The sequence below is a fragment of the Cotesia typhae genome, unplaced genomic scaffold (genome assembly GCF_013202065.1).
Source record: "Cotesia typhae breed Kobodo isofemale line unplaced genomic scaffold, CoteBio_Ctyphae contig_42, whole genome shotgun sequence".
Taxonomy (NCBI): Eukaryota; Metazoa; Arthropoda; class Insecta; order Hymenoptera; family Braconidae; genus Cotesia; species Cotesia typhae.
Genome location: NW_027423751.1, coordinates 581,148 through 606,755, shown reverse-complemented (window position 1 = coordinate 606,755; position 25,608 = coordinate 581,148). Strand labels below are relative to the sequence as shown.

The window sequence follows — 25,608 nt, the reverse complement described above, 5'->3', positions numbered from 1 at the left end:
TCATTTTATTTCATCAGAAACGATCTAACACGAAATGTCAAAGTTATGTGAAAGAACCACTTTTTTTCAAAATTTTTCGTTTTCGATAACTCCCGAACGAATCTACCGATTTTGACAGGATTTATGGCAATCGACGTGGGTTTTTAAGTTTAAAAGCGGATTAGTTTTGGGAATTGATAGGTACAGCCGTTTAGAAGTTATTCAAAAAAACACTTTTTTTGAAAATTTTATTTTTGAGTTTTCTCTAAACCTAGCGAATCGAATCAATTCAAATTTTCTCAAAATTTAATGGTACTGATACTTTTTAAATCGCCACCTATTTCGATTTGATCGGTCAAGCCGTTCAAAAGTTATAAGAAGTTTACACACACACACACACATACGCTCTGTCTTTTGTTAAAATCGGAAATGAAGAATTTTTCGTTTCCTGGATCTAATCGTCGAATCCTTAAAAACACGGCTTCAGTCTCAGAGATAAAAATTACAAATTTTCAATTTTATACAAACTTTTGAAAAATGAGAAACATTAATATAGCATTTAAAAAGTTTAAATTGTTAATATGTATAGATTAATTTACTATTTGTATTTTGTGAAAGGCTATCTAAAAATAATTATTTTGTACTCTTATATTTAGAATATTTGCAGTGTTTGTCATGTCAATAAATGCATTGCTTGTAACATAATGTAAATTTTTATTTTATCTAATTTAATTGTAATCATAGATAAAATTCATAATTGAAAAAAATCAATTTTTCAAAATGCTGTTGTTTGTGAACGGATTATTGATTTTATACATTTTTGATCAGTCTTCTATCAACAGAAATTTTATTTGTTGATGAATTCTTTATCGGCTTATAAAATAAAAGATTTATTAAAAAACAGAAGACACAAAAAAAATTAGGAAAACGGTTGACCCTGAAGACCATCCCTGCAACATCCCACTAATTTCATACCTAAGCGCTTAAAATTGCACTTATGACGTTTTTGAGCTCTTCGAGCAAAAAATATAAATTATGTATAATTTTCAGCTTTTCGAGCTAAAAGAGTTTGCTGTTCTATGCTTTTGAGCTAGTCCGATCAAATTAAACTTAAAGATTCTTCATAAGGCTTAAAAACTGTACCGAATATTGCCAACCACGTAGAAATCAGTTCATTCATTCAAAACTTATTGCGGTTTAAAAATTCAAAAAATAGTGTTTTATGAAACTTCTATCACATTTGAGCTTGATGAGCTCAAAAGCATAGAAAAGCTATTTCTTTGATCTCGGAGAGCTCAAAATAACACATAATTTGTATTTTTAGTAGATTTCATAGAAATCTTACTATTGCATTGGTCTTCATGTCAGAATTTTCAAAAAATTTCTGTATATTCTTACGCAGCTCGTCAATCTGAGTCAGAAAATGTATATGGTTGAAAATTATATATATATATATATATATATATGATGATGGATGCGTCCGACAATTCACGATGTATTTTATAGAGTGTGAGAGAGAGAGAGCGAATGAAAAAAGCGACCGGGCGAGCCCGCAGTTCAGTTCGCAATCAACGACCAGGGAGACATCTGGGAGTGACAACGATCAACGAGGGAAACCCGGAATCGGAATTTACGAACGACTGGACGTTGAAGCGACGGGAGCACATCGAGGCTCCACCTGAACGCCGAAGGAAGGACTAAAGTGGGAAATCGACCAACCATCGACCATGGAAATTTACCCGACAACGGCTGATTGGACGCGCAGTTTTTTTTGCTGCGCTAGAGAAAAACCACATGTTGCTGGAAAACGAAAGAGAAAGGAATGCAATTCTGATCTGGATCTCGTTTAAGCCCCTTTGATACGCTGAAAAAAATTTCTGTTGCTAATCGAAATTCGGAAATACTCATTACATTGCAAATTAAGCCGCTTTGTTGTTAAATTTAATTATTTTTGTAAAGTGAGAGTGTCGATCCCGCCGAAGTTAATTGTATTGTGTCATTGCCGTACACCAGACAGTCAAGGACGACATCAAAAGTTGTTTTTTTTTTTAGGTCTTCCGACAACGCTAATTCCGTGGGGAACGCCATCGCCGAGGACCTTTGCCGCCGTCAGCACAGCCGATACCGACTTCCTAGATTTTTTCACACCGTGCCGAGAAGTCGACTGAACGGGGTAAGTGCGGTCGCAGTTTGTTAGTGTACCTGGGTGACTTCACCGCGATCCGCGATTAATCCGAATTCTAAGCGATAAGTGCTTACTTAATTTTTTTTTGTTGTTGAATTAATAATTAATTACGATTCGGAATTAAGTCCGAAGTTAACTGTGTACCGACATTCAACAATTGTTGTTGAATTCCGGCTTCGAGGTGACGTCAACCCGGTGCCCGGTGCCAAATCTTTTTTTGTAATACGTTGTTAATGAATATTGTGTACCGTTGTCGATTTGTGTGGTAAAGTTTGAGATTACCTGCCGTAAAAAAAATTGGCTCGACGAGAGGGCCATCTGAGAGCGACACTAGGCACTATACCTCGAGCTTTGTTTCCGCATATTGCACGACGGGTAACAACAGTTACCGACGGTCCTGTTATCCGCCGCGAAGGGTAACTGAAGGACATTGTACGATCGATAATCGATTTATTGCAGAGTGATCCCATTGATAAATTCATTTGGTACTATTCGTTTTGTTATCATTGTGGATAAATTCATGATTTGTTGTTAAGACGAACACGGCGAAAAAAATAATTTTTTTATTATTGATAAATTTGTAAATTGTTGTTAATACGAACAAGGCGAACAAATAATTCCTTTATTATTATTAATAAACCTCTAATTTGTAGCTACGACGAGACAAGCGAAACAATTATTTTTTTTATTTTTATTTTGTTTTGTTAATAAATTCATGAATTGTTGTTAAGACGAGAAGGGCGAACGATTAAATTTTTTTAGAGACCTGCGCAAATTTGTTGTTAAGAGAAGAACCGATAAACATAATTTTTGTTGTTGCTTTTCACTAAGGAATTTTTTTTTATTTCTTTGTCTGCGAAACTATTGTCGATTTGGTTTATCGTCTGGCGTGCAAGAAAATTAATTTTTGCTTCCTTGTTTGCGATTGACTGCGGTCCCAATTCCGATCGGCTTTGTTATTTTGGCGATTTCACGAAATTATTCAACAATGAATTATTTATAAAGATTTTTTTTTCGTATTGATCTTATTCGTTCTTTTTGTTATTTTTTTTTTAATTGAACTTGCGATTGTTATTCGACCTCTTTAATTATTAAATAAATAAAGTGACTCGTAATCGTCCCTGCGCATTTATTTTTTTTTCTCTCTCTTTATTTTTATTTTATTTTATTTTATTTAATTATTATTCCGAACCAATTTCCTTGCTCGCTCCGTATAAACTTTTGAATCTCTTCCCGTTCCTTTTTCACGCCAGTGCCGTGAAAAAGCCATCATAAATTTTGGCGCCCAACGTGGGGCTACACGAAGAGATTCCGACGCGTCGCGACTAATTCGAGCGAATTGTACAGCAGATCGTTAGGTTGATTAATTCACGATGAGTTCAAGCAACGAAAGCCCGAATGATATGACTAACCCGCGTGAACGAGAGAACATGGACGACATCGAGAACCCCATCGATCCATTATACCGACAGAATCCGACCCCGCCTGTTCGCTCAGGCACGCCACCTCCGAGCACTTCGAGGCAGGGAACCTCGAAGGCTGAAGTCGACCCTCTTGCAGCAGAGAGACGACGAATCACGGCCGAACGAATCCGAATCCAAGCCGAAGTCGCCGATTTGGAGCGTCAAACTCGGGAATTGAGTGCTCGGGAACACTCCATGCGTACCCTCGATCAAACAGGATCGACAACTAGGACCGCAAATGAAGCTGACGAATGGGTTTATGCGTTAAACTCACTGCAGGTTAGCGAGATGCTCGTGACTCTGAATGCGAACCCATTGGGGATCTCAGATGTGCTGCGAGACCGGCTTCTGCGCGCGTTAAAGCGCAATATTGACCCAGACACGATATGGACCCTTGAGGACCAACCAATCACGCGATTTTCGGACGATCTTACGACGAAAGGGACCTACAGTCGCATTGACTTGCCTCCTCACTGTGTCAATGCGGTTGTGATGACGATGACGACCACCACGACAGTCACAACGACAGCTACCGGCCGATTAACGGTCAATACGACCCCTACCAATACGGAAATGTATTTGTTGACTGAATCGCGACCCCGTATGTTGGTGGGCGAACCAACGAGACCCACGCGACCCATTCCGAGTCCCCGAACGATTCGAAGTCCGCCCCATGTTAGATTCCCACCCGCAGCGAACTCGACGATGAGCCAGATGAACCATCAGGCTCATAATGCCGGATGTTCACCAATCCCGAGAGAAACTCACGACTTGGACAGTCGCCAGGGTCTCTCGCGTACTGGTGGGGCTCATTATCAGCCTGCCATGTACGAACGGGTGTCCAAATGGAATTTGAAATTCTCTGGACAAGACTCGTCTAAACTGGAGCCATTTTTATGACGTCTCGAGGAATGCCAGGTCACCTGTGGTCTTCATGACGCTGACGCGTTGGCTATTATGCCACTTGTTTTCACAGGAGCAGCCAAGATATGGTGGACCCACATGAAAGGGGCCATTGACTTGTACGAGGTCTTGTGCAACGCTCTTCGTGAACGTTTCGGGGAACCCGATATTGAGTGCCGCCTCCTCGGCGAGGTCGTGAATCGCACTCAAGGCCCGTTAGAGTCAGGCTTGGATTACCTGGACTCTATTCGGGCTATGTGGGCACTAGTTAATGAGCCTTTGCCGTTACGCCTACAGTTGAACTTCGCGTTCAACAATCTTTGTTCGGAGTATCACGTCGTGATACACCGTGAAGACTTCGCGACGTTTGGCGAGCTGTATCGACTCGTCCGTGACTTCGATCGACCCAGACGCCGCACACAACCGCATACTCCGGTCACGCCAAACGAAAGCGTGATGCCGGAGCTGGCATATCAGCCCGACCGATACATGTCCCGAGTACCGGTTAAGACGACCAAATCGCAGGTGGCGGCCATTGATGACGTTTCGTCATCATCAAAACCACCAAACTCACCAAACTCACCTCGCAGGAAGAGGAAACCTTCCCCGCCCTCAGTGGCGCAACAAAAAGCCGTCGAAAACGCCGCACCACTGCTGCCAGTGGCTGCTTTGAACGTCTCAGCGTCAGCTTTTGTGCCACGCGATAAGGTAGGACAACCTCGACCATTCACGATCGATCCTGGACTAAGAGGGCGCTGTTTCAATTGTGGCCAAGCAGAACCCAAGCCGATGGAAAGGCTGGCAAGTCGAAGACGATCGCTTATACCGATTTCGACCGAACCGATTGATCACCCAGGTCGTCGAGGACCTGGATGCCTGGAAATTAATTCCACCGAAAGCTGCTCATTGGGGAATCATCGCTGAAAACTACGATCCACCCGAAGCTGGCCATTTAGGAGTCGAGAAAACGGTGAACCGAGTCGCGATCGACTATTATTGGCCTGGAATGGACGAAGACGTACGTAAATACGTCGGCGAATGGGCGACGTGTCAAACTGCGAAGGTCTCGCAACAACCACCCGCTGGATTGATGTGTAGGCGAACCGTCCATACGCCTTGGACTGTGGTAGCCGCTGACTGTATGGAATTTCCGGCCAGTAAGAAACAGTTCAAATATATGATCGTATTCTAGGACTTATTCACCAAATGGATCGCGTTATGTCCAATCCGGAAAGCCGACGGCCCGACGATCATCCGTGAGTTCGACAAACTCATCGTACATCGTTTCCGCTGCCCTGAAGTGTTATTGACCGACAATGGCACCGAATTCGCGAACAAACTGATGGAAGAGGTCGCGCATGCGTATGGGATACATCATTCGCGAACTCCACCGTACCACGCCCAAGCGAACCCGGTAGAACGCGTTAATCGAGTCTTGAAAACGATGATTATTTCATACGTTGAGTTGGATCACCGACTATGGGACGAACATGTTCATGAATTCCGTCATGCGTACAATACGGCCGTCCACAGTTCGATACACGTTTCCCCAGCTATGCTGAACTATGGTTGGCAACCCAGATCACCGAAATACTACCGAAAACTGATCGAAGGTGACGTAGATATTCGCTGCCCTGACATTACCGCTTGGGCCAACCGTATGATCCGATTGACCCAACTTCACGACCTGGTAACCGACAATTTAGGACGTAGTTTCGAACGCCAAGCCCACTATTACAATCGTCATCACCGAGACGAGCGTTTTGCCGTCGGAGATGTCGTCCGAGTCAGACAACACGTGTTATCCCGAGGAGCCGACCGGTTCTCGTCAAAACTCGCGCGTAAATATTCCGAAGAAACCTATATCGTCTCGAATGTTATTTCACCTGTCGTCTACGAACTGGTCGATCAAAATGGTCGACCAACCGGTCGCCAACATGTTAAAGCGCTGCGACTCGTACGCCCACAGTCTAATAATGCCGATCTCGACGATTAGGGACAAAGCTCGAGCTAATGCCGTACATTTAAATTGTTTGTTTGGTTTATGTATTATTGTCGCATGTTATATGTGTGGGAATGTAATTATTACAGGATGTCGAACTACGAAGCCGTGCAATACGCCCAGCTCATGTGTTGGGCTGCGAACTTCCGACCAGAGTGGGTGGAGCCGCTGCAGGAAGCTGAGGAAACCCACCGCCGAAGCCTGCGCATTGTGCCGCTTCATTCGTCGCAAGCCCGGTTTTGGGCCCAGGTACGGGCATGGTGGTATCGTGAACCACAACCCAACCGCACGACGGCGATTCTGCTGATGTGGCGCTGCTCTTGCTGCAAAGCCGCCATAGCGAGCCCAGGCCAGTGTGTGCTGAGAGCTAAGCAGGTTCTGGAGAGCCATTTACGTCCGGTACAGCAGGTGGAGTATGCCATGGCGACCTTGCGTCAACATACACCACCGACGTTAGTGCCAAAAGTGCCACGCGACCTCGCAAGGATACGAGCGATGACACTTGCCGAGAAGCTCCGCCAGGAGCCCAATCTTCCGCCGATCCGCCATGCAGGCTGTTGGAATTGTGGCCTGGGCCACAATATGACCGAATGCCCATTTCCGCGGGAAGCTTCTGTGCTCACTGTGGGCATCAGGGGTTCTACTTCGAGGAGTGCCCGCGATGTAAGCCGACCCTTTTTGGACTGCCGCCTCGAAACGCTGACTCCCGTCAAGGACGACATTAACCCTTGCCGAAGGGCGTGGGTAGCCGATACGTCAACCAACGAGATGGTTCGTCGTCTGCCGTGATTTAATTTTTTTTTATTTTAAAATTTTTTTTTTGTTGTTTGGTTTTGTTTGTTTGTATGCGCCGTTGCGGTTGTGGGTTCGCGAAGCGAAGCCTGATCTCTGCCACCCAATAGGGGGAGCAAGTACTGAGTGACTAATCACAGTTTATTTCGTAAGTTAGTTTTAGAGTATGTCTTGTTACATTAAATTATGTGTTTCTCGATACGCCGTTGCGTAGAAGTTTTGTGTCACTGCCGCGTGACGTCATAGAGTGAACGTGCCGCTGAGCGGAGTATTAATAATGTAATTTTTTTTTTTAATTATTTTAATTAAATAAATGTTCGTTCTCGTACATTTGCTCTCGTTTATGTTGCATCCTACCCCTATATTCAGGTGAAGGGACCAATGGTACCGATTCTGCGACCCATGTGGCTCCCAGTCGACGTCTGGGGAGAGGTGTTGTGACATGGGAAATTTTCCCATCTAGATTTCAAAATAGAGATTTTTTTTTTTTTGGGTATTATTGAGTCTTGAGTGTTGGCTAAGCTGATGGAATGCTGAGATTCGACGCGCCTGTGTCGCCCCAAGTGGTTTCCGATCAGAATGCGAAGCTCGAGGTAAACATTAAGCCGAACCGCGCCAAAGAAATTAAAACTATATTAAGTATGGATGGATGCGTCCGACAATTCACGATGTATTTTATAGAGTGTGAGAGAGAGAGAGCGAATGAAAAAAGCGACCGGGCGAGCCCGCAGTTCAGTTCGCAATCAACGACCAGGGAGACATCTGGGAGTGACAACGATCAACGAGGGAAACCCGGAATCGGAATTTACGAACGACTGGACGTTGAAGCGACGGGAGCACATCGAGGCTCCACCTGAACGCCGAAGGAAGGACTAAAGTGGGAAATCGACCAACCATCGACCATGGAAATTTACCCGACAACGGCTGATTGGACGCGCAGTTTTTTTTGCTGCGCTAGAGAAAAACCACATGTTGCTGGAAAACTAAAGAGAAAGGAATGCAATTCTGATCTGGATCTCGTTCAAGCCCCTTTGATACGCTGAAAAAAATTTCTGTTGCTAATCGAAATTCGGAAATATTCATTACATTGCAAATTAAGCCGCTTTGTTGTTAAATTTAATTATTTTTGTAAAGTGAGAGTGTCGATCCCGCCGAAGTTAATTGTATTGTGTCATTGCCGTACACCAGACAGTCAAGGACGACATCAAAAGTTGTTTTTTCTTTAGGTCTTCCGACAACGCCAATTCCGTGGGGAACGCCATCGCCGAGGACCTTTGCCGCCGTCAGCACAGCCGATACCGACTTCCTAGATTTTTTTACACCGTGCCGAGAAGTCGACTGAACGGGGTAAGTGCGGTCGCAGTTTGTTAGTGTACCTGGGTGACTTCACCTGCGAAACTATTGTCGATTTGGTTTATTGTCTGGCGTGCAAGAAAATTAATTTTTGCTTCCTTGTTTGCGATTGACTGCGGTCCCAATTCCGATTGGCTTTGTTATTTTGGCGATTTCACGAAATTATTCAACAATGAATTATTTATAAAGATTTTTTTTTTCGTATTGATCTTATTCGTTCTTTTTGTTAATTTTTTTTTAATTGAACTTGCGATTGTTATTCGACCTCTTTAATTATTAAATAAATAAAGTGACTCGTTATCGTCCCTGCGCATTTATTTTTTTTTCTCTCTCTTTATTTTTATTTTATTTAATTATTATTCCGAACCAATTTCCTTGCTCGCTCCGTATAAACTTTTGAATCTCTTCGGCCTCGACCCGCCGCCCAACGACGATCGAACGTGAACCACCGAACCGTGGAACGGAAGTTCCTGGCGCCCAACAATCTACGAACCAGGTAAGCAAAACTTTAGGTGGACCTCTTCGGCGCTGTCGACGCCAGTGCCGTGAAAAAGCCATCATAATATATATATGCGCGATATAACCAGCCTTGTCTCTACTCTAACTCTCCCAATTTTCAACGGATATTCATTAAACTTAGCGGCCATATTCTGCGGATAATTACCGAGGGTAAGTTCGAGGATGAGCTGAATCGGTCGGTTATTTTAGAAATACGAGCTGATTCGTGAGCTCTCTCTCTCTCTCTCTCTCTCTCTCTCTCTCTCTCTCTCTCTCTCTCTCTCTGTCTCTCTGTGTGTGTGTGTGTGTGTGTGTGTGTGTGTGTGTGTGTGTGTGTGTGTGTGTGTGTGTGTGTGTGTGTGTGTGTGTGTGTGTGTGTGTGTGTGTGTGTGTGTGTGTGTGTGTGTGTGTGTGTGTGTGTGTGTGTGTGTGTGTGTGTGTGTGTGTGTGTGTGTGTGTGTGTGTGTGTGTGTGTGTGTGTGTGTGTGTGTGTGTGTGTGTGTGTGTGTTCGAAGAGCTCAAAAATGTAATAAGTGCAATTTTGAGCGCTTAAATATGGAACCAGCGGGAAATTGCAGTGATGGCCTGTAGGGTCAACGGTTTTCCTCATTTTTTTGTTCTTCTTGAAATAACTTTTGAATGCGATAACTCCGTTTTTTTTTCGTAAATTTTATCTGAAAGATTATTCAATAAGCTTTAATTCACATACTTCATTATCTTCCTTAATCAATTGTGTCAGACATGACAGCAAATTAAAAGTTAATTCTAATTCAAATTATGAAATCTACTTCCATTTCGCCTGCCGAATGGCCTTTTTTTTGAGCTTGAAGAGCTCAAAAACATTATCAGTGCAATTTTAAGCGCCTAGGTGTGGAATTAGCAGGAAGTTGCAGGGGTGATCTTTCAGGGTCAACCGTTTTTCTAATTTTCGTTTTTTTTTATTAAATATTAACAAGCAGAAAATGATGTAATTCAAAATACTATTAAGTTTTTAATTAAAAAAAAATTTGTTGTGTAGAATTTTAAATTTATTAAATAAACTTGTTTTGTCATAAAATAGGCACTTAAAGCATGTATATTCGGATTTACCAAACTTTATTTAATATTTTATACTTTTAATGCTTATACAAATTGTTAATATACTCAAATAATGAGTAAAATGCTTGAATAATATAACTTTCAATTAGTTTTTAAGTAGCAGTTCATAGTAAAATATTACAATTGATAATGATGTTAAGTTTTCAATAAAAAAACTTTTGCCACCAAAGTTATTCATTTATTTAACGAATTATTTTCATTATAAAATGAAACTTCATAAGACACGCAGACTTCAATATGCCAAATTTTTTTACTTTTCTTAAAAAAATTAGTTGTTTAACTGCAGAATAAGATGAATAAATAACGATATATGATAGAATATATCAATTTGTTTTTATACTTTCTAATAAGTCGTTAGGGACACGCTTTTGGAATTTTTAAGTTTTTTATAAGTCACAACAATTCCGAAGGATCGAAAGAGTGAAAAAAAGATGTCAGAAAGTTTTCTGCTATGTACAATCTCCTATTAGTAGCTATACGGATTGTACCTGTAATAATACTCTCATTGCAATGCAGTAGATGGCGCCTATTTCAAATTTTTTTTTTTGTGTTTATACAAGTTAAAAATTTTTCGAAGAATATTAATTAAAAAAAAAAAAAATACTGAAATGAGTGTCATTTTTTCTCTAAGAATCACGTATCTTTTCAGAGTAAAATACGCAATTGTATTCGTCCTCCATCGGTTTAGTTCTTAGACCGTTTCAAAAATGAATAAAATTATAATTACGTATACGAATCAATTAATACACATGATTTTTATGTCTATGACTTTATAAAATATTAATAAGTTGCTGTACAATTTGAATAACATAGCATTAATAAAGTATAAATATGAAGTTTATAGAAATAAGAATAACTTATTTTAAGTATTCTAAACAGTCACACCACTCATTTTTTTTTTGCGTACAGAATTTTCATTCATTATATACTTCATAATGCAAATAATTGAAAATAGACACCACTCAATCCATTAACTTTAACTCCGTTTAATTATTCTTATTATTTTTAGTATTCATGGCTATTAATTTTAAAAAGAATTTCACATACATAAAAATTTTTTATTAGCCCTTATCTAGATTCTGAAGCTTAACATTAAAGTAGTTTATATTTTAGTAAATTTGTTATTAAATTTATATCAAATCAATTTTTTAATTTACGAAGTCAATGGAAATACACGATTTATTGTAATTAAAAGAAATTAGAGCTTTCAAAAAATACTGTTTCGATTGTCGATGCTTTTTATCAGTACTGTAAAATAAAAATTACTTATATTTTTGTAAGTTAAGTAGTGAATTACTTTCATTATTTTGCAATGACTAACACTGTTTTTGGTGAATAGAATATAAAAAATAAAAGTATTTGTAAACGAAAGTTAGTTTTTATTATTTTTGAATGTGAGAAACGACATTTTATAACTTTTATACTATGTAAAAATGAATATTAGAATAAGGTGATAAGTTTTAAATAAGTATAAATATACAAATATGTATATTTTATTACATGAATTAATGGCTAGTTTTGTCCGAGAGTAAAATATAATATATGTTTTGATTACTAATGTGACACAAAATTTGTACTAGTAAAACTGCCAATAATTTGTATTGCTTAGTTTCAAAAAGTAAATTTAATTGAAAATCAATTCGACCTATTAATTGGCTTTTGTAAATATTTTTGTGTTGTAATTTATCTAATAGTTATTTTATGAAATCGTTAGTAATTTCAAACGATGAAAGTTTGTAGTTATAAATTAAAGACAATAAATTTCCTAAGCTACCGAAATTTTCATTACAAAGAATACATTTTATAAAGATTTTGTGATTATTTTGCTGAAGAATAGAAGTACTTTTCAAATACCTCATTGTATCAAGTTGAGTTACACAATTAGTAAATATTGTTATGAAACTAAAAGTCAGATAAAGTGCAAAAGATTCTCAAATTCGATTAGAATTAGTAATGAAAATGAAGAAGTAATTTAAAAAAAAATTTAACAATTTATCACTAAAAAGAAAGTAATTTACAAGTAGGTTTTTATAAGTGAAGCTCATTTTTATGAAAAAAAATAACAAATCAAATTTCATCAGTTAAAAATGTTGAGTCAATTGAATTATTAACGCTTACCTTATCGATGAGTAATAGATACCAATTAAAACTCTACCCAAATTTAACATTAAAAGTGCTATTTCGCATGCACGAAATAAGTATGTATGGCACGCCGTTCCACTATTTAATAGCAAAATATTTTTACAAAACATACTAGAAAAAGCTTTTATGTTTAATTCAAAAATGGAGTTTTGAATTTTTTTTTCCTTTCTTCATGGACTCGCATAATACAAATATAATACTTTTATGATTCGATATAAAAGTAAATACTTATACACAGGAAGAGATACTTAAAACGACGCATCATAATCATGTCGTGACATAATTATTTAAAAAGATAGTATTTTTCTATTAACAATATATCTTGTTTTAATAGCAAAACTTTGTAATACCAAATTGATGTTGCTCTGCTAATAATACATGACATTTTGCTCAAAACTATACGTATACTACTGAAAAGTCTACGTATTCGCTCCAAGGGCAATTAATACACACACATTTTTTGTGAATGTGTTCAGTCTCTATCCGTGATTCGTGACCGTTCCGTCTTTTTAAGCAGAAGTCGCATCTAAGAAGAATTATATCTACTAAAAAAGAAAGTGAGAAATTCATCACGAAATTTCGAAAACTGTCACCTCTAGCGCAAGACTTGTTGCCCTTGAAGTGAATACTGATTATGTATCACAATACTTAGATTTAGTATAGTCGGAATAACGAATTCAAAATGACATTGACATAACCTTTTTGACATGATCCGTGGGTAATGAGAGGAAGGTGAAGCGAGGTAGACCGAGAACTCCGCAGTATATCTTGCGACATCAAAGTTTACATTTTTGATGGCTGTTGAAATTGACAAAACATGGAATAATTAGTGAAATAATAAATATTGGTTATTGATATTTTTGCCATATCACATAATTATTCAAGATAATTAACTAATTAATTTGAATACTCTATTGAACTGTATAATTTCGCTACGCGACGTATTATTCTCACAACTAAAATCGACATTGCTCGGAGCAAAATATCGGTCTTCTGACTACCACAATACTTTATATTTTGATCGGAACAATCATTTTTTTTCTGAGTAATTATTCTCTTAAAAAAATAAAAATGTTTTTATTCATTGGACAATACTAATTCTTATTTGTATTGAATTCTCTATTAAATGTCATTGAAATGTCATTAATAATTAATTTAAAAATGTTGCAATCCAAAAATGAGGAGCTCATTTCACTTATGTCACTTTATAAAAAAAAAAAAACTGGTAATCATTATGATGCTCTTACTTATTGATAACACCATTATTTGTAATTATCATGACAGATAATATTAAGTTTTTTGTTATATTCAGCTCAACTTAAAATTGGAATCCATCGATATTTTATTAAATCACTTCATAATAATTATTCTGTATAAAATTTATTCAGTAAAATAAAATGAATCTATTGTATTTTAATTGTATTGTGACATGGAATGTGTATTTTAAGATTTTTTAGTTTTATGATTATTTTTCTTCTATTATCCTCTAAAGTAAAATACATGAAAGTCTTGAAGTTAGTTATAGGTCGAAACTCTCGGAAACGGAGCCACGATTCAATATTAGTTAAAATTAAAGTGCGTGCGTAGCGCGCTATTCAAATTTGTAGTTAAATATTGAAACGGCATGCCATAACCATATGTAATAATTAATTAACGAAGATCTTGAATCGATAACATTTAAATTAGCTTACAAATAATTGTGATTAGAAAGAGAAGTAAAAGATAAAAATGATTTCACCATTTTTTATAATATCATTTCACATGAAATTCTATAACCAAAGCGCATGAAAGGCATTATTTGTTGATAGTACTACTGAAATACATTAGCTTGTTCTGAATAGAGTAACCGGTTTAAAACTTTTTAACTATGATTTTTCGTGCGAGTAGTCATTTAATTATTTTATTTTTTTCATTTTTTTTAACATGCATTTAAAATTTTATTTTATCATTTGTAATAATATGACATTTTTGTACGATAAAAGTGCAAAATTCTCTTTGATTTATTTTGTATAAAAAATTTAATAAAAGCTCATTCCAAGTATTAGTAATTGTTCATGAGCGCTTTTTGCTACATAAAATATTTTCAATTATCTATCTAATTATAACAGAATATAAAACTACACATAATACATAAAAGCCAGAAAAACCAACGTTATTTAAAATTTTGTAAGCATGCATCTGACAGCAGCATAATAAAACAAAACCGTTAACAATGGATTAAATTATAATACTTTGAATAGTTCACCATAACTTGCAATAAACAAATTTTTAATGAATCAAAATTCCTAGTTTGATAACGACACCAAATAGAAATAGTTATGCAGAAAATGATTGCATTATTAATGATAAATCAGTTAAATGATCATTTATTCCATAAGGATCACGAAACGCAGTAAATCGATAGTAATACTGTCAGTGCAGTGAACGTTTCAAAAGTTTACTTGTATTAAATTGAATATCGATAAAGTAGAATGTCGTGTGACAGAAATCAAGTGGTTTAAAATTTTTGAGAGCATATTAAATCTAACCCAATATATCACGTATGAATGATACATTATCACATATCGTTAATGCGAATAACTGGGTCAAGACAAGTCTGTGAAATTTTTTGTATTGATCGATTTGAATTGCTTCACTACACGAGAACAATGTGCTAAAGAAATGTGCATGCAACATCGAGAATTATGTTTTGTCCATTGGAGCAGTTAATATGATCACTGAATAGTTGATAAAAGTCTGATGTAAAATGTCAAATATTAGCTGTCTAAAATGTGTTGAAATTATGGAGCCAACATCTTCGACAGCTCTTCGTCTTGCAGGCACCCTTTCAAGAACTCATCTTGTGTCAATTGACCGTCGTTGTTTTCATCCATTTTTGCGAATATATTTTTAGCTCTTTCTTCTGCACTATCTGCCGGTCTATTACTTGAGCATGCTCCCAGCATGTCGTAAATTGCCTGAAAACAGTAAATAACGATAATATAAAAGTTGTAAGACACATTTTTTTTTTTAAACAAAGAACTGAAATTTGTAAACCGTTATTATATATTTTTTCGCAAGTTAATGTTAAGGTTAAAAATTTGAGTAATTATATTGATAGTATATAACGTACCTAGGCCAGTAAAGTAAGAAATGTCTCAGATCACATGTAATTATTGGCCGAGGCGAAGCCGAGGTTGACAACCATGTGATCTGAAGCTTTCTTATTTATTGACCAAGGTCAGTATACTATTTTTCTGTTCGATAGAGCCAGAAAGCGGCAACTTCGTTTAGCGCAGCGGCCCGAAAGTTGGCGCTTTCTGGCTGGAGGACAGAAAATTTATTTTGTATAAATACGCAACGCTGAACGACTGACGGAGGTAGAACGAGTAACAGCGAGTACAAGGCTACAAATTAGAGCAACAAAGATGGAGAAACGACGACAACAAGCGAGGCACCGAGCGGCGTAAGCACCCGAAAGGCCTGCGTATGAATCGACGCTGTGCGGATTTTTACACGCCAGATCTCAAATACGACGAATACAATCGATGACAGTTTCGTTAGTCAGTACTGCAGGATCAGAGGTGACTAAAATGGTCAGGTAGGTCCGTTGACTGTTATACGGACTTAAATCAACTATCGACGGGGATCAATTCCAATGGAAATAACGACTAGCGGCGCCAACTTCAACGAAGGAAGAAGCGGGTACTACTCCGTGGAGAAGACGATTCGAGGCTGGACTGTCGATCGATGAGTTTTTGCGCGCTTCGAAACATAAATTTGATTTCGAAATTATGTCGCGATTTTGTTCATTTTAAAATAATTTATAAATTAGTAGTAATTATTTTGTTGTATTAATAATTTATTAAGTCGACCGTACGAAGCTCTCCCGAGCTACTACGACGAGGACGACGCTCTGTTACTCGGTAAACCGACGTTCTTGTTCAGTATATTATGTTGGATAAATTGTCATTTTTAACTTCCCGCTAAGAAAATTGAAAATTTTCAAAAGTTGAGAAGTTATTGGTTTTACCCCGTTTTTCAAAAACCTAGTTTTCAACGGATGTTGACATTAGGTCCTATGAAGCTTCCCCGAATATTTCCGCGGTGATGTACGTACGTACGTACGCGCGCGCGCGCGCGTGTGTGTGTGTGTGTGTGTGTGTGTGTGTGTGTGACGCACTTATAACTTTTAGATGACTAAACCGATCGAAACCTACCACACGGCATTCTAGAGAGTTCCCTTGATTGTAGATTTCCTGTGAATTTGGACCGATTGAAATTTGTTTAAATTTGAAAAAACGCGAATTTAATGGAAAAATCAAGTTTAGAGGCCTTGTACTACCTCGCTAGTTCGAGTTACGGCTTAGCTGCAACAAACACTTTTGTAGAGCATTCAACTCTGAAAAAATCCATCCATGTTCGAAACGATGCTATGAAATGCCACTCAGATATAGAAATTTAAAGATAAAAAAATCAGAGTTTCAGTGTTTTTTTAGTGGAAAATTTCTACACGCCTTGGTTGAGGACTTAATATTAATATTAAGGGCCCTAACTTTCAGGGAATTTTTTTTTTTTGTTACTTGCAACAAAATTTTACGATGGAACCGAAAAAAAAATAATTGAAAAAAAAAGCACTCTAGTATATATGAAATTTTACACAAACAATGAAAACTCATTGGTTTACTGTTCAGATGTAAAATGCTTAGTGAATAAATGAAAATCTAACATTTACAATGGTACTTTTTTTCTTTTATTGTTTAAAGTCGCATAAACTACTAAGGTCATGAGCGACTACGGTAGGGGGTAAACTTTTGAGGTTAGAACTCGTTTTATTTTTTTGGGCTGAGCAGAATAATACACTTAAATATTGAAAATATTCATTGGTATACGCCAGGCTCGAACCCGGTCCAATGCTTTGGTAAGTAAAGGCCGGATCCGATAGGCTACTGCGCGATTAAAGGTACTTTTCATTTTCAAAAGCCATATGAAAACAAATTTTCGTAATTATATACCCTAATTGTTTAAAAAATTATTATAAACAAAATAGTTTTTTATGAGATGGTTGAAAATTTTTTTGTTCAATCATAATTATTATTCAAAATAATCATTATTTTTGAGACAAAATTCGTTTTTTCCAAATCAATATCAACTACAAAGAACCATATTTTTAAATAATTTTTTTGATTGTTCTCAACAATTTTGGAAAAAATATTTTTTTTTGTTAATTTTTTCCTGCTTTTTAGCGTGTATCTATTTACTTTCAATATAATTCTCATGGCTCGGTTTTGATACTTTGGTAACATATTTATATACATTCATCATTAATATTTAAAAACAAAATCGAGCAATAGTCAAAATAAGGCGCAATAATTGATTTATCTATTAATACTTTAGTATAATTACTAATAAAACCACAGTCTGTATAGTAAGTTTATCTCGGTATTAATTTTTTTAACAATTCAAAAAGTATGACTCGTAAAATTCAAAAATTCATCTGGCACTATGACCAAATATTTGGTTTTTGTACATTGCTTAATTTTTTTTTCACCCAACCTCAATTTTATGCTCTCAACATTCTTTTTTTTTTCTATCTCGAATTAACATACAAACAGTCTTTACAACATTTTGTTTTAGCGAATTATCATTTAGCCATATTTCTTAATCTACTAGTACTTTATTCAATACTGATTCAATAACTTTTGTATCTTTTTCACTAAAATATATCATTTTATCATCCGTAAACAATTTAAACTTACAACCATTTTGTCTACAATATCTACAATCGTGTTTATAAATATAATAAAGAGCAAAGGACCCAAAATAGATCCTTGCGGTACTCCATGGTTGAAAGATTTTTTACTAGATATTGTCTGTCCAAATTTTACTTGTTGCGTTCTTTCATTCAAATAGCATTTAAACCATTCCAGTGCACTACCACTCACACCATACATTTCTAACCTTTTAATTAATATTTGTTTGTCTATTATCTCAAAAGTCCTTTTAAAATCAACAAATACTACTCTATCATATTGCCTTTATCTATCTCATTCCTCCATTCATACATTGACTTCTACAAATCTGTCTCACACGAATGATGTAACCTAAAACCAGACTGTTCTTCTTTTAATATTTTGTTATTATCCAGGTGTTCAACTAGACTATTTTTTACTACCTGTTTCAGAATTTTTTCTAACTCTGGCAAAGTATTTACCGGCCTGTACTCTTCGGCGTTATTAGTACCCTTTACTTTAGGTATCGGATGGAGTAATGAATTTTTCCATTCTTTCAGAATTTTAGATGACTCTAAACTACAATTCATTAGTTTTCAAAGTCACCAACCAAAATAACTTATCCCTTTTCACCTAAAGTTTTCATATTCTTCTATTGATATCTCTATGAATATATACTATTGCTTTGATTAGGAGAATGATATACATTTTTTATGGTTATATTCTCAAATAGACTTTTAAGTTTGATGCTACACATCCGCATATTTAGTATTACATTAGTATTATCAACCACATTATTAATTGTTCCATATTTTATGTCCTTTCTCACATATATCACTACACTTCCTGTTCTTTTATTATTCGAAAATATTTTTACATTAGTATAATAACAAATAACATATTCATGTTCACTCACATCAGCTGTTGAATACAATTCGGTTATACATACTATTTCAGGTCTCTTGTTTACCATAAACATTTTTAACTTATCAATATGCCATAATAACCCTGAATATTTATCACAAACATTTGACCACTCATTGAGCGATTTATTCTTCTTTTTTGTTCATATTCAGAAAAATATTTGATATTTTTCTGTGCTTCATTTTTCGATCTTCTATAATATTCATAGCTAGCGTCATTAACCCAGTGATTTGTCTTAATATCATCCACTTTATGAACATCTTTCATTTTTTGACAGTTAACACATTTTTTTTCCGTACCCGGGGAAAAAGGTTTATATCTGATCAGATATGGGATTGGAGACATAATCAGATCTAAACAGATATAACAATATCTGGGTTGAAAAATACATCAGACATAAAAGGATTTTATTATGTCTGGCCAGATATAACTATATTTGTTAACTATTAACAAATACTTATAAACTATTTTACTAAATATACTTTCCTCCTAAATAAATATTTATTGAATGTTAAAAAATATTTATTAGAATTTAATAAATTAAATAATTGTCTTCGAATAAATCAATTTGTAAATCTTAATATATATAAATCTCCTGTCACGATGTTTGTCCGCGATGGACTCCTAAACTACTTAACCGATTTTACTTATTTTTTCTTTTAAATGTGTGTTTTGTTCCAACTTGAGAGATAGGATAGTTTTCATTTCAATTCATGGTCGCAATATTTATTAATTCACAATGAAATGATTACTTATGTTGATTATTGTAATTAATTGTAAGTTTCATAAGTCTGAAACAGATGGCGCCTTACAGTTAACTGTAGTACTGCCTGACATAAATATATCATAGATGGCGGTACGTTTTAATTCAAATTTTCTCAGTGTTGTGCACGTTTTCTAAATCACTCAGCAACAGCAACGCGTGCCCGGGTCGCTAGTAGTCAATAAATCTTTCTATCAACGTAGATTGATAATTAATAATTTGCAAATTTGACAAAAAACTTTGTTCATTACGCATCGATCATGGACACAATTCACATTACCTGTAGTTATTACAAATTCTATCTACTGAATTTTTAAATAAGCCTCATAGGTAAACAGGTAATGAATTAGTCTTTCGAGCATTGGGTCCCAGGTTCGGTTCCCGCACGCACCGATTTTTTTTTTTATGTAAATAATTGTATATAATTATATAGGGCCATTTTTCGTATATAATTATGTATGAGTATATATAATTATATATAATCTTTTTTACCTGGGTAATTTAAAGATCTGACCAGATCTGGTCAGATCTGATTATATCTGGCCAGATCTCGTCAGATAGAGACAATTTAAAGATCTGGCCAGATCCGTTTATATATGGTCAGATCTAATCCTTTTTTCCCGGGTACTGTCACATTCCTTTTCTTTACGATCACTGGCACACCTTCTACAATTAATTCTGTTTGTACAATCTTTTGCACAATGATAGCAATCCCAGCATTTATAACACCTCAATACACAAACACAATCTGACACTCTACATTTATCCCAACCTAGTTTTATTCTGTTTATTTCCACTAAATACTTATGTAATTTAGAATCAACTTTCATGATAATTAACTCTCTTATCTTTGTGGATAACGCCAGTTATCAAATCTATCCACCAATAATAAACCATTTCTTATCTTTCCACTCCCTTTCTTTTTTGTTTCCATTTTACTGTTTTCATTCAGGAGTATGTCATTTTGTCGTTGTATCATTTTTATTATTCCATCGTCATTTTTTTCAGAAATAATATCTTCCTCAATGTCAATGATTTTTATTTTTGGCATTTTCTTATCATTCATTTTAATATTTCCAATCATTATCTATACTTTTTTTCAATTCTTCTACTTATTTACATGAATCGTGTCTTCGTTTACAACCGATAATTACTTTTCCACTTCTTGTTCTTTCTATTCTAATAACTCCTAGAGCAAATTCACCAACATCTACACTTTTCTTGAGTTTCTATACAGTTACTGCCGTAATCTGTTGCTCTTTCGACTCTACTGTAACATTTTCTAGTTGTCATTGCTTTAATTTTTCTATATTGGTTACTATTCCAACAACAGGGACCGAGCACTATTGTAGAGGTAGCACATCTGTCGGAAGTGATGGGTCCTGGTGTTTAATAAAAGCAAAAAATGGGCAAAAAGTCTTGCAATAGCTTATATGTTTTTTGACTTAATAATGGAAAAATTAATAAAATGTGCTTTGTGACCAGTATAAATCGGTCGTATTCGAAGCGAAAACAATTCAGAAGGGTAAAAAAAATGTAAGGCCGTGTATACTAAATGTGATGGAGGAAATTCAGTATTATCAAGTCAAATAGCCATGTAAACATAACCTCCACAGTTCAATTCCACCTCTGAACACGTCATATGCTTGTCATTTTTCCATGGAGTACCACTGGTCCTGAGCGAAAAATAATAAAATTTCACAAGTTGATCAATTTGACGTTTGCGGCTTAATGTATCAATATATATCGTGATAAAACAAGACTTTTTAATTGAAAAAATTTTCGATAACTATGTCAATTTATTTAAATAAAAATAAATCAACATTAGATCACATGTTAGGGTTTCATATTTTTGCCTATAAATTTACAATTTCTATTATTAGTTCGCGTGACAGTCTAGACGCTCGGTCCGTACTTCTTTTTTGAAATTTTCCAATTCCTTTTTTATATACTGTTTTATGTCACTGTTAAATATATCAATATCTGCTTCTATGTTATCAAATCTATCCAGCAATAAATCCATTTTATCATCAAAATCATTATCTGCTTCTTTTCTACATTTCTTTTTGTTTTCCTTAAACTATCACTTAATTTTGTACTTTCTGTTTTTATAAGATCATCCGGATCATGACGGACACATTGAACCAGCACATTAATTCTGCTTAAAGACATATTTTTTTCCTCTAAAGCTTTTATAGAAGACATTATAACAACCCGAACACATAAATGTGTTTTTACCGTATTCTATTTACATAAACGACATGTGTGATTAAATGACATTTTGGTTCAGGTTGATTGAAAGAAAGCACAACGCCTCAAGCATGTTATTTATTCGTGTGTATCTATCAACTCTTAAAATCGCTCTCAGAGCTCAAGTTTGCATTTTTTGCAATAATTTTGTGCTGTAAGTGTTTTATATATTATTATTCTAGTAAAATCAGTAATCTCATTTGCTATTCGTCTCAAGAAACCTATTCTTTTGCTTCCTTTTTGCGTTAAATAATAAGAATGATTTGTAAACGTTTAGTTTTCATCTAAAATAACCGGTAGGTACTTCGTTTCTTTTACTCTTTCAATACTTTCACCGCCTATCTGTATAACACTTTCGTTCCTTGGTTGTTTAACTTCCCGCGAAGAAAATCGAAGATTTTCGAAAAATCGGGAAGTTATTGTTTTTACCCCGTTTTGCAAAAATCGAGTTTTCATCAGATCTCGACGTTTTAAGGTCTCAGGAAGCTTTTCCCTGACTAATCCGGCGATGCTGTATATATATATATATATATATATATATATATATATATATATATATATATATATATATATATATATATATGTGTGTGTGTGTGTGTGTGTGTGTGTGTGAACACCTCTCATAACTTTTGAACGGCTTGACCGATTCCATCGCGGTTGACGCCAATTGAAAGGGCTTGATTGAAATTAGATTTTGAATATGGTTTCAACCGATTCAACCGTTAGATTTTCAGAAATCTCAAAAAAACTACAAAAAAAATTTTTTTTCAAAGATGGTTTTTTTTAATTACTTTTAAACGGCTTGAACGATCAATTCCAAAAACTAATTAGCTCTTAACATCGAAAAACCACATCGATCGCCACCAAGCCGGTCAAAATCGGTTGATTCGTTCGTGAGTTATCGTTGACGAAAAAAATCGACAAAGTGTTTTTTTCGAATTATACCGAAATTTCCGGTCTAATCAATTTGTTTTTGAAAGTATATCATAGAATTTGAAAAACTACGTCGAATGCCGCTAATCGCGTGAAAATCGGTTCATTCATTCAAAAGTTATTGCGGTTTGAAAATTAAAAAAATAGTGATTTATTAAACTCCTATCAAACTTTTGAGCTCGGAGAGCTCAAAACTACACGAAAATTAGATTTATGAGCTCGAAGAGCTCAAAAACATAATAAGTGCAATTTCGAGCTCTTAATTACGAAAGTAGCGGGAAGTTGCAGGGATGGCCTTCAGGGTCAACCGTTTTCCTAATTTTTTTTCATAGTGTACTCTTCTAATTTTATGAGATTTTGGAGCAATTATATCTAGCGATTTTATAATTATACAATCAATATTCTCATATAGTTGTTCAAAATCACATTGATTCATTACATTATTACAATCATAATTATAATTTAAATTTAATGTTAATAAGGTATCTTCTCGTAGGCGCGTCAATATATTGTTTTAGCCCTAAGAGAGCTGAGTCATTTACAATTTTAGTTCCATAAAAATAATTATTTCGTCTAACATGAATGTTAAAGTCACTTAATGTAATTAGTTTGCTGGTATCAATTGAATCTTTACCTAATCTAACAATGTTAATACAAAACTATTAAGAGATCTGTATAAATTACAAAAAGTTAATTTAACATTATTTTTAGCTTGAATTAAAAATCCACCCCACCATATGCCTTGATTAGAGTCAGCATGATTAAACAAAATTTTACACGCCAATTCTTTCATGATGTTTGTAGTTACACCTCTTTTACGGTTGTTTGTGGTTTTGGTACGTGTGATACCAGAAATATGAATCTCATGATCAAAAACGTCTTCAGAAAGATGCGTTTCTGATATGCACACAATTTCAGGTTTCACAAGATCCAACAATTTTCTAGCATATCATTGTTTTTAATCAATCCATATATATTAATAGACACTAAATAAATATGTGATTCAATAATTTGCGACTTCGTTATATTTATGTTAGATTCAAATTTCTTCATTAATTTTTTATGACACTTACATTATTTATCAGTTACCTCGTGATCGATTTTCAAGCCTGTTAAATTAATAATGTTAAAGTTATTTAAGATAATAGTTAAATTAATTATAGGGGTATTGACAATAAATAATCTTAATTTCCAAAATATAGCTTCAACAGACTCTAAATATAGTATGAATCTGTGATTTGTCATATAGAGATCTTCTCAAACGGATTTCAATACTACTTCCGATACGGATTACGGGGATGAGTGTTAGATGTACAATTTCAATTCACAAACTGCGACTTTACAGACTCCAAAACTGGTAAGAATCTTCGTATCTGATGTCAAGTTCAGCTAAGAATGGATTTCATCAAATATCAATCCCAAAGGGGATTACGGGGATGTTAACAATGAAAAATTCTTATTTCCAAACAATAGTTTCTACGGACTCGAAGTTTTGTAGATCTTTTATTCATAGTGTAGATATTTACTCAGATATAATCTTACGAGATTCCTTTTCCATACAGAGGTGCGAGAGTGTTAATTTTCAAAAATTCATATTCTTCAAATACAGTTTCTGACAGATATAAAATTTTATGGAATCTCAAAAGAAACAAGAAATTCCTGGCATGACCTCCAGGTAGGTAAATCAATTGATACTAGGGCAAGATCTGCTAAATAAAAGCATAGGGATGTACTGATTAAGTATGACTTTAAGGATGCTGTTGATATAATGATCAAGAAGTCCAAGGATGTTGTTATTAAAAATAATGAATTACTAGTTAAAGAAAATATCTCACAGGAGCCTGTTCGGCTTCATCGCCGTCACTTGCATGCTTTTTATGAACTTCGGTTGTATATACTGAAAGATTATCTTAAGCTACTGGTTAAAATGTATGGATTGCTGCAGCCTCGGTGTTTGTCAGAAATGATTAGGAGAAACCATCGCTGAAATTGCTGCCGCCTAATGGAATAGAGATGCGCAAGAAGAACATTCTCGTTCACCTCATTAACTCTCATCCACTCCATTATCGTCATCATTGCTTGCTCAGGGACTAGTTAGGCTGTCAACATCGTCTTCACAAGTGTCTCTCAGTGTTTTTTATGCTAATATTCATTCATTAAATTGCAATTTTAATTTGTTCAAAGAGTTCTTTATAACACACACTTTTGATGTTATTGTTGTAAGTGAAACATGGTTAAACTCAAATATGTCAGATGCTTAATTTTATATGCTATCATTTACATTGTACAGGAATGATCGGTCTTAAAGAAATGGGGGAGGTGTTGCATTGTACGTTTGAGACTCGCTTTCGTCGGAATTTCCTATCAATTCCGGTTATATTCCTGGTGATACAGGGTATTTACTTCTTGAAATATGGCATTAGACGAGACAAAAGATTTTAGTTGGAGTTGTCTACACGGAAAGAAAACTGTATGAAAAATTACGGTGAAAAAATCGTAATTTTTAGTATAGAATATTGTAGTGCCGGACCTAAACTCAAACATCGTAATTTTTACGATGCAGCATCGCAAATTTCTATCACTCAAATGAAAAAGAAGCTTAGATCACTGAA

General features: G+C 35.3%; 3 protein-coding genes across 13 annotated transcripts in view; 1 reads left to right on the top strand and 2 right to left on the bottom strand.

Annotated features, from left to right (window-relative positions):
• The window catches only part of Nca (neurocalcin homolog), a 118,700-nt gene that overhangs the window by 33,632 nt on the left and 59,460 nt on the right, over positions 1–25,608 (bottom strand). The window contains exon 1 of one of the 3 annotated variants that reach the window (XM_074243963.1): positions 13,114–14,249. The exons of the other annotated variants lie outside the window; for them this stretch is intronic. The gene's annotated coding sequence lies outside the window, so the exon portion shown is untranslated. Of the gene's footprint in view, positions 1–13,113; positions 14,250–25,608 lie in introns of those variants that run through there. 3 annotated transcript variants of the gene reach the window in all.
• On the top strand, positions 1,353–7,652 carry LOC141528100 (uncharacterized). The gene is made up of 2 exons (XM_074243961.1): positions 1,353–2,152; positions 6,622–7,652. Exon 2 carries the CDS (start codon positions 6,623–6,625, stop codon positions 7,319–7,321), a length of 699 nt encoding a protein of 232 aa, XP_074100062.1. The 5' UTR covers positions 1,353–2,152; position 6,622; the 3' UTR covers positions 7,322–7,652.
• Positions 14,398–25,608, bottom strand: part of LOC141528102 (neuronal calcium sensor 2) — a 70,671-nt gene continuing 59,460 nt past the window's right edge. For all 9 annotated transcript variants that reach the window (XM_074243972.1, XM_074243969.1, XM_074243966.1 and 6 more), the window contains one exon: positions 14,398–15,372. In XM_074243972.1, coding sequence (XP_074100073.1) covers positions 15,196–15,372 — 177 coding nt within the window. In that variant the 3' untranslated portion in view covers positions 14,398–15,195. The remainder of the gene's footprint in view (positions 15,373–25,608) is intronic.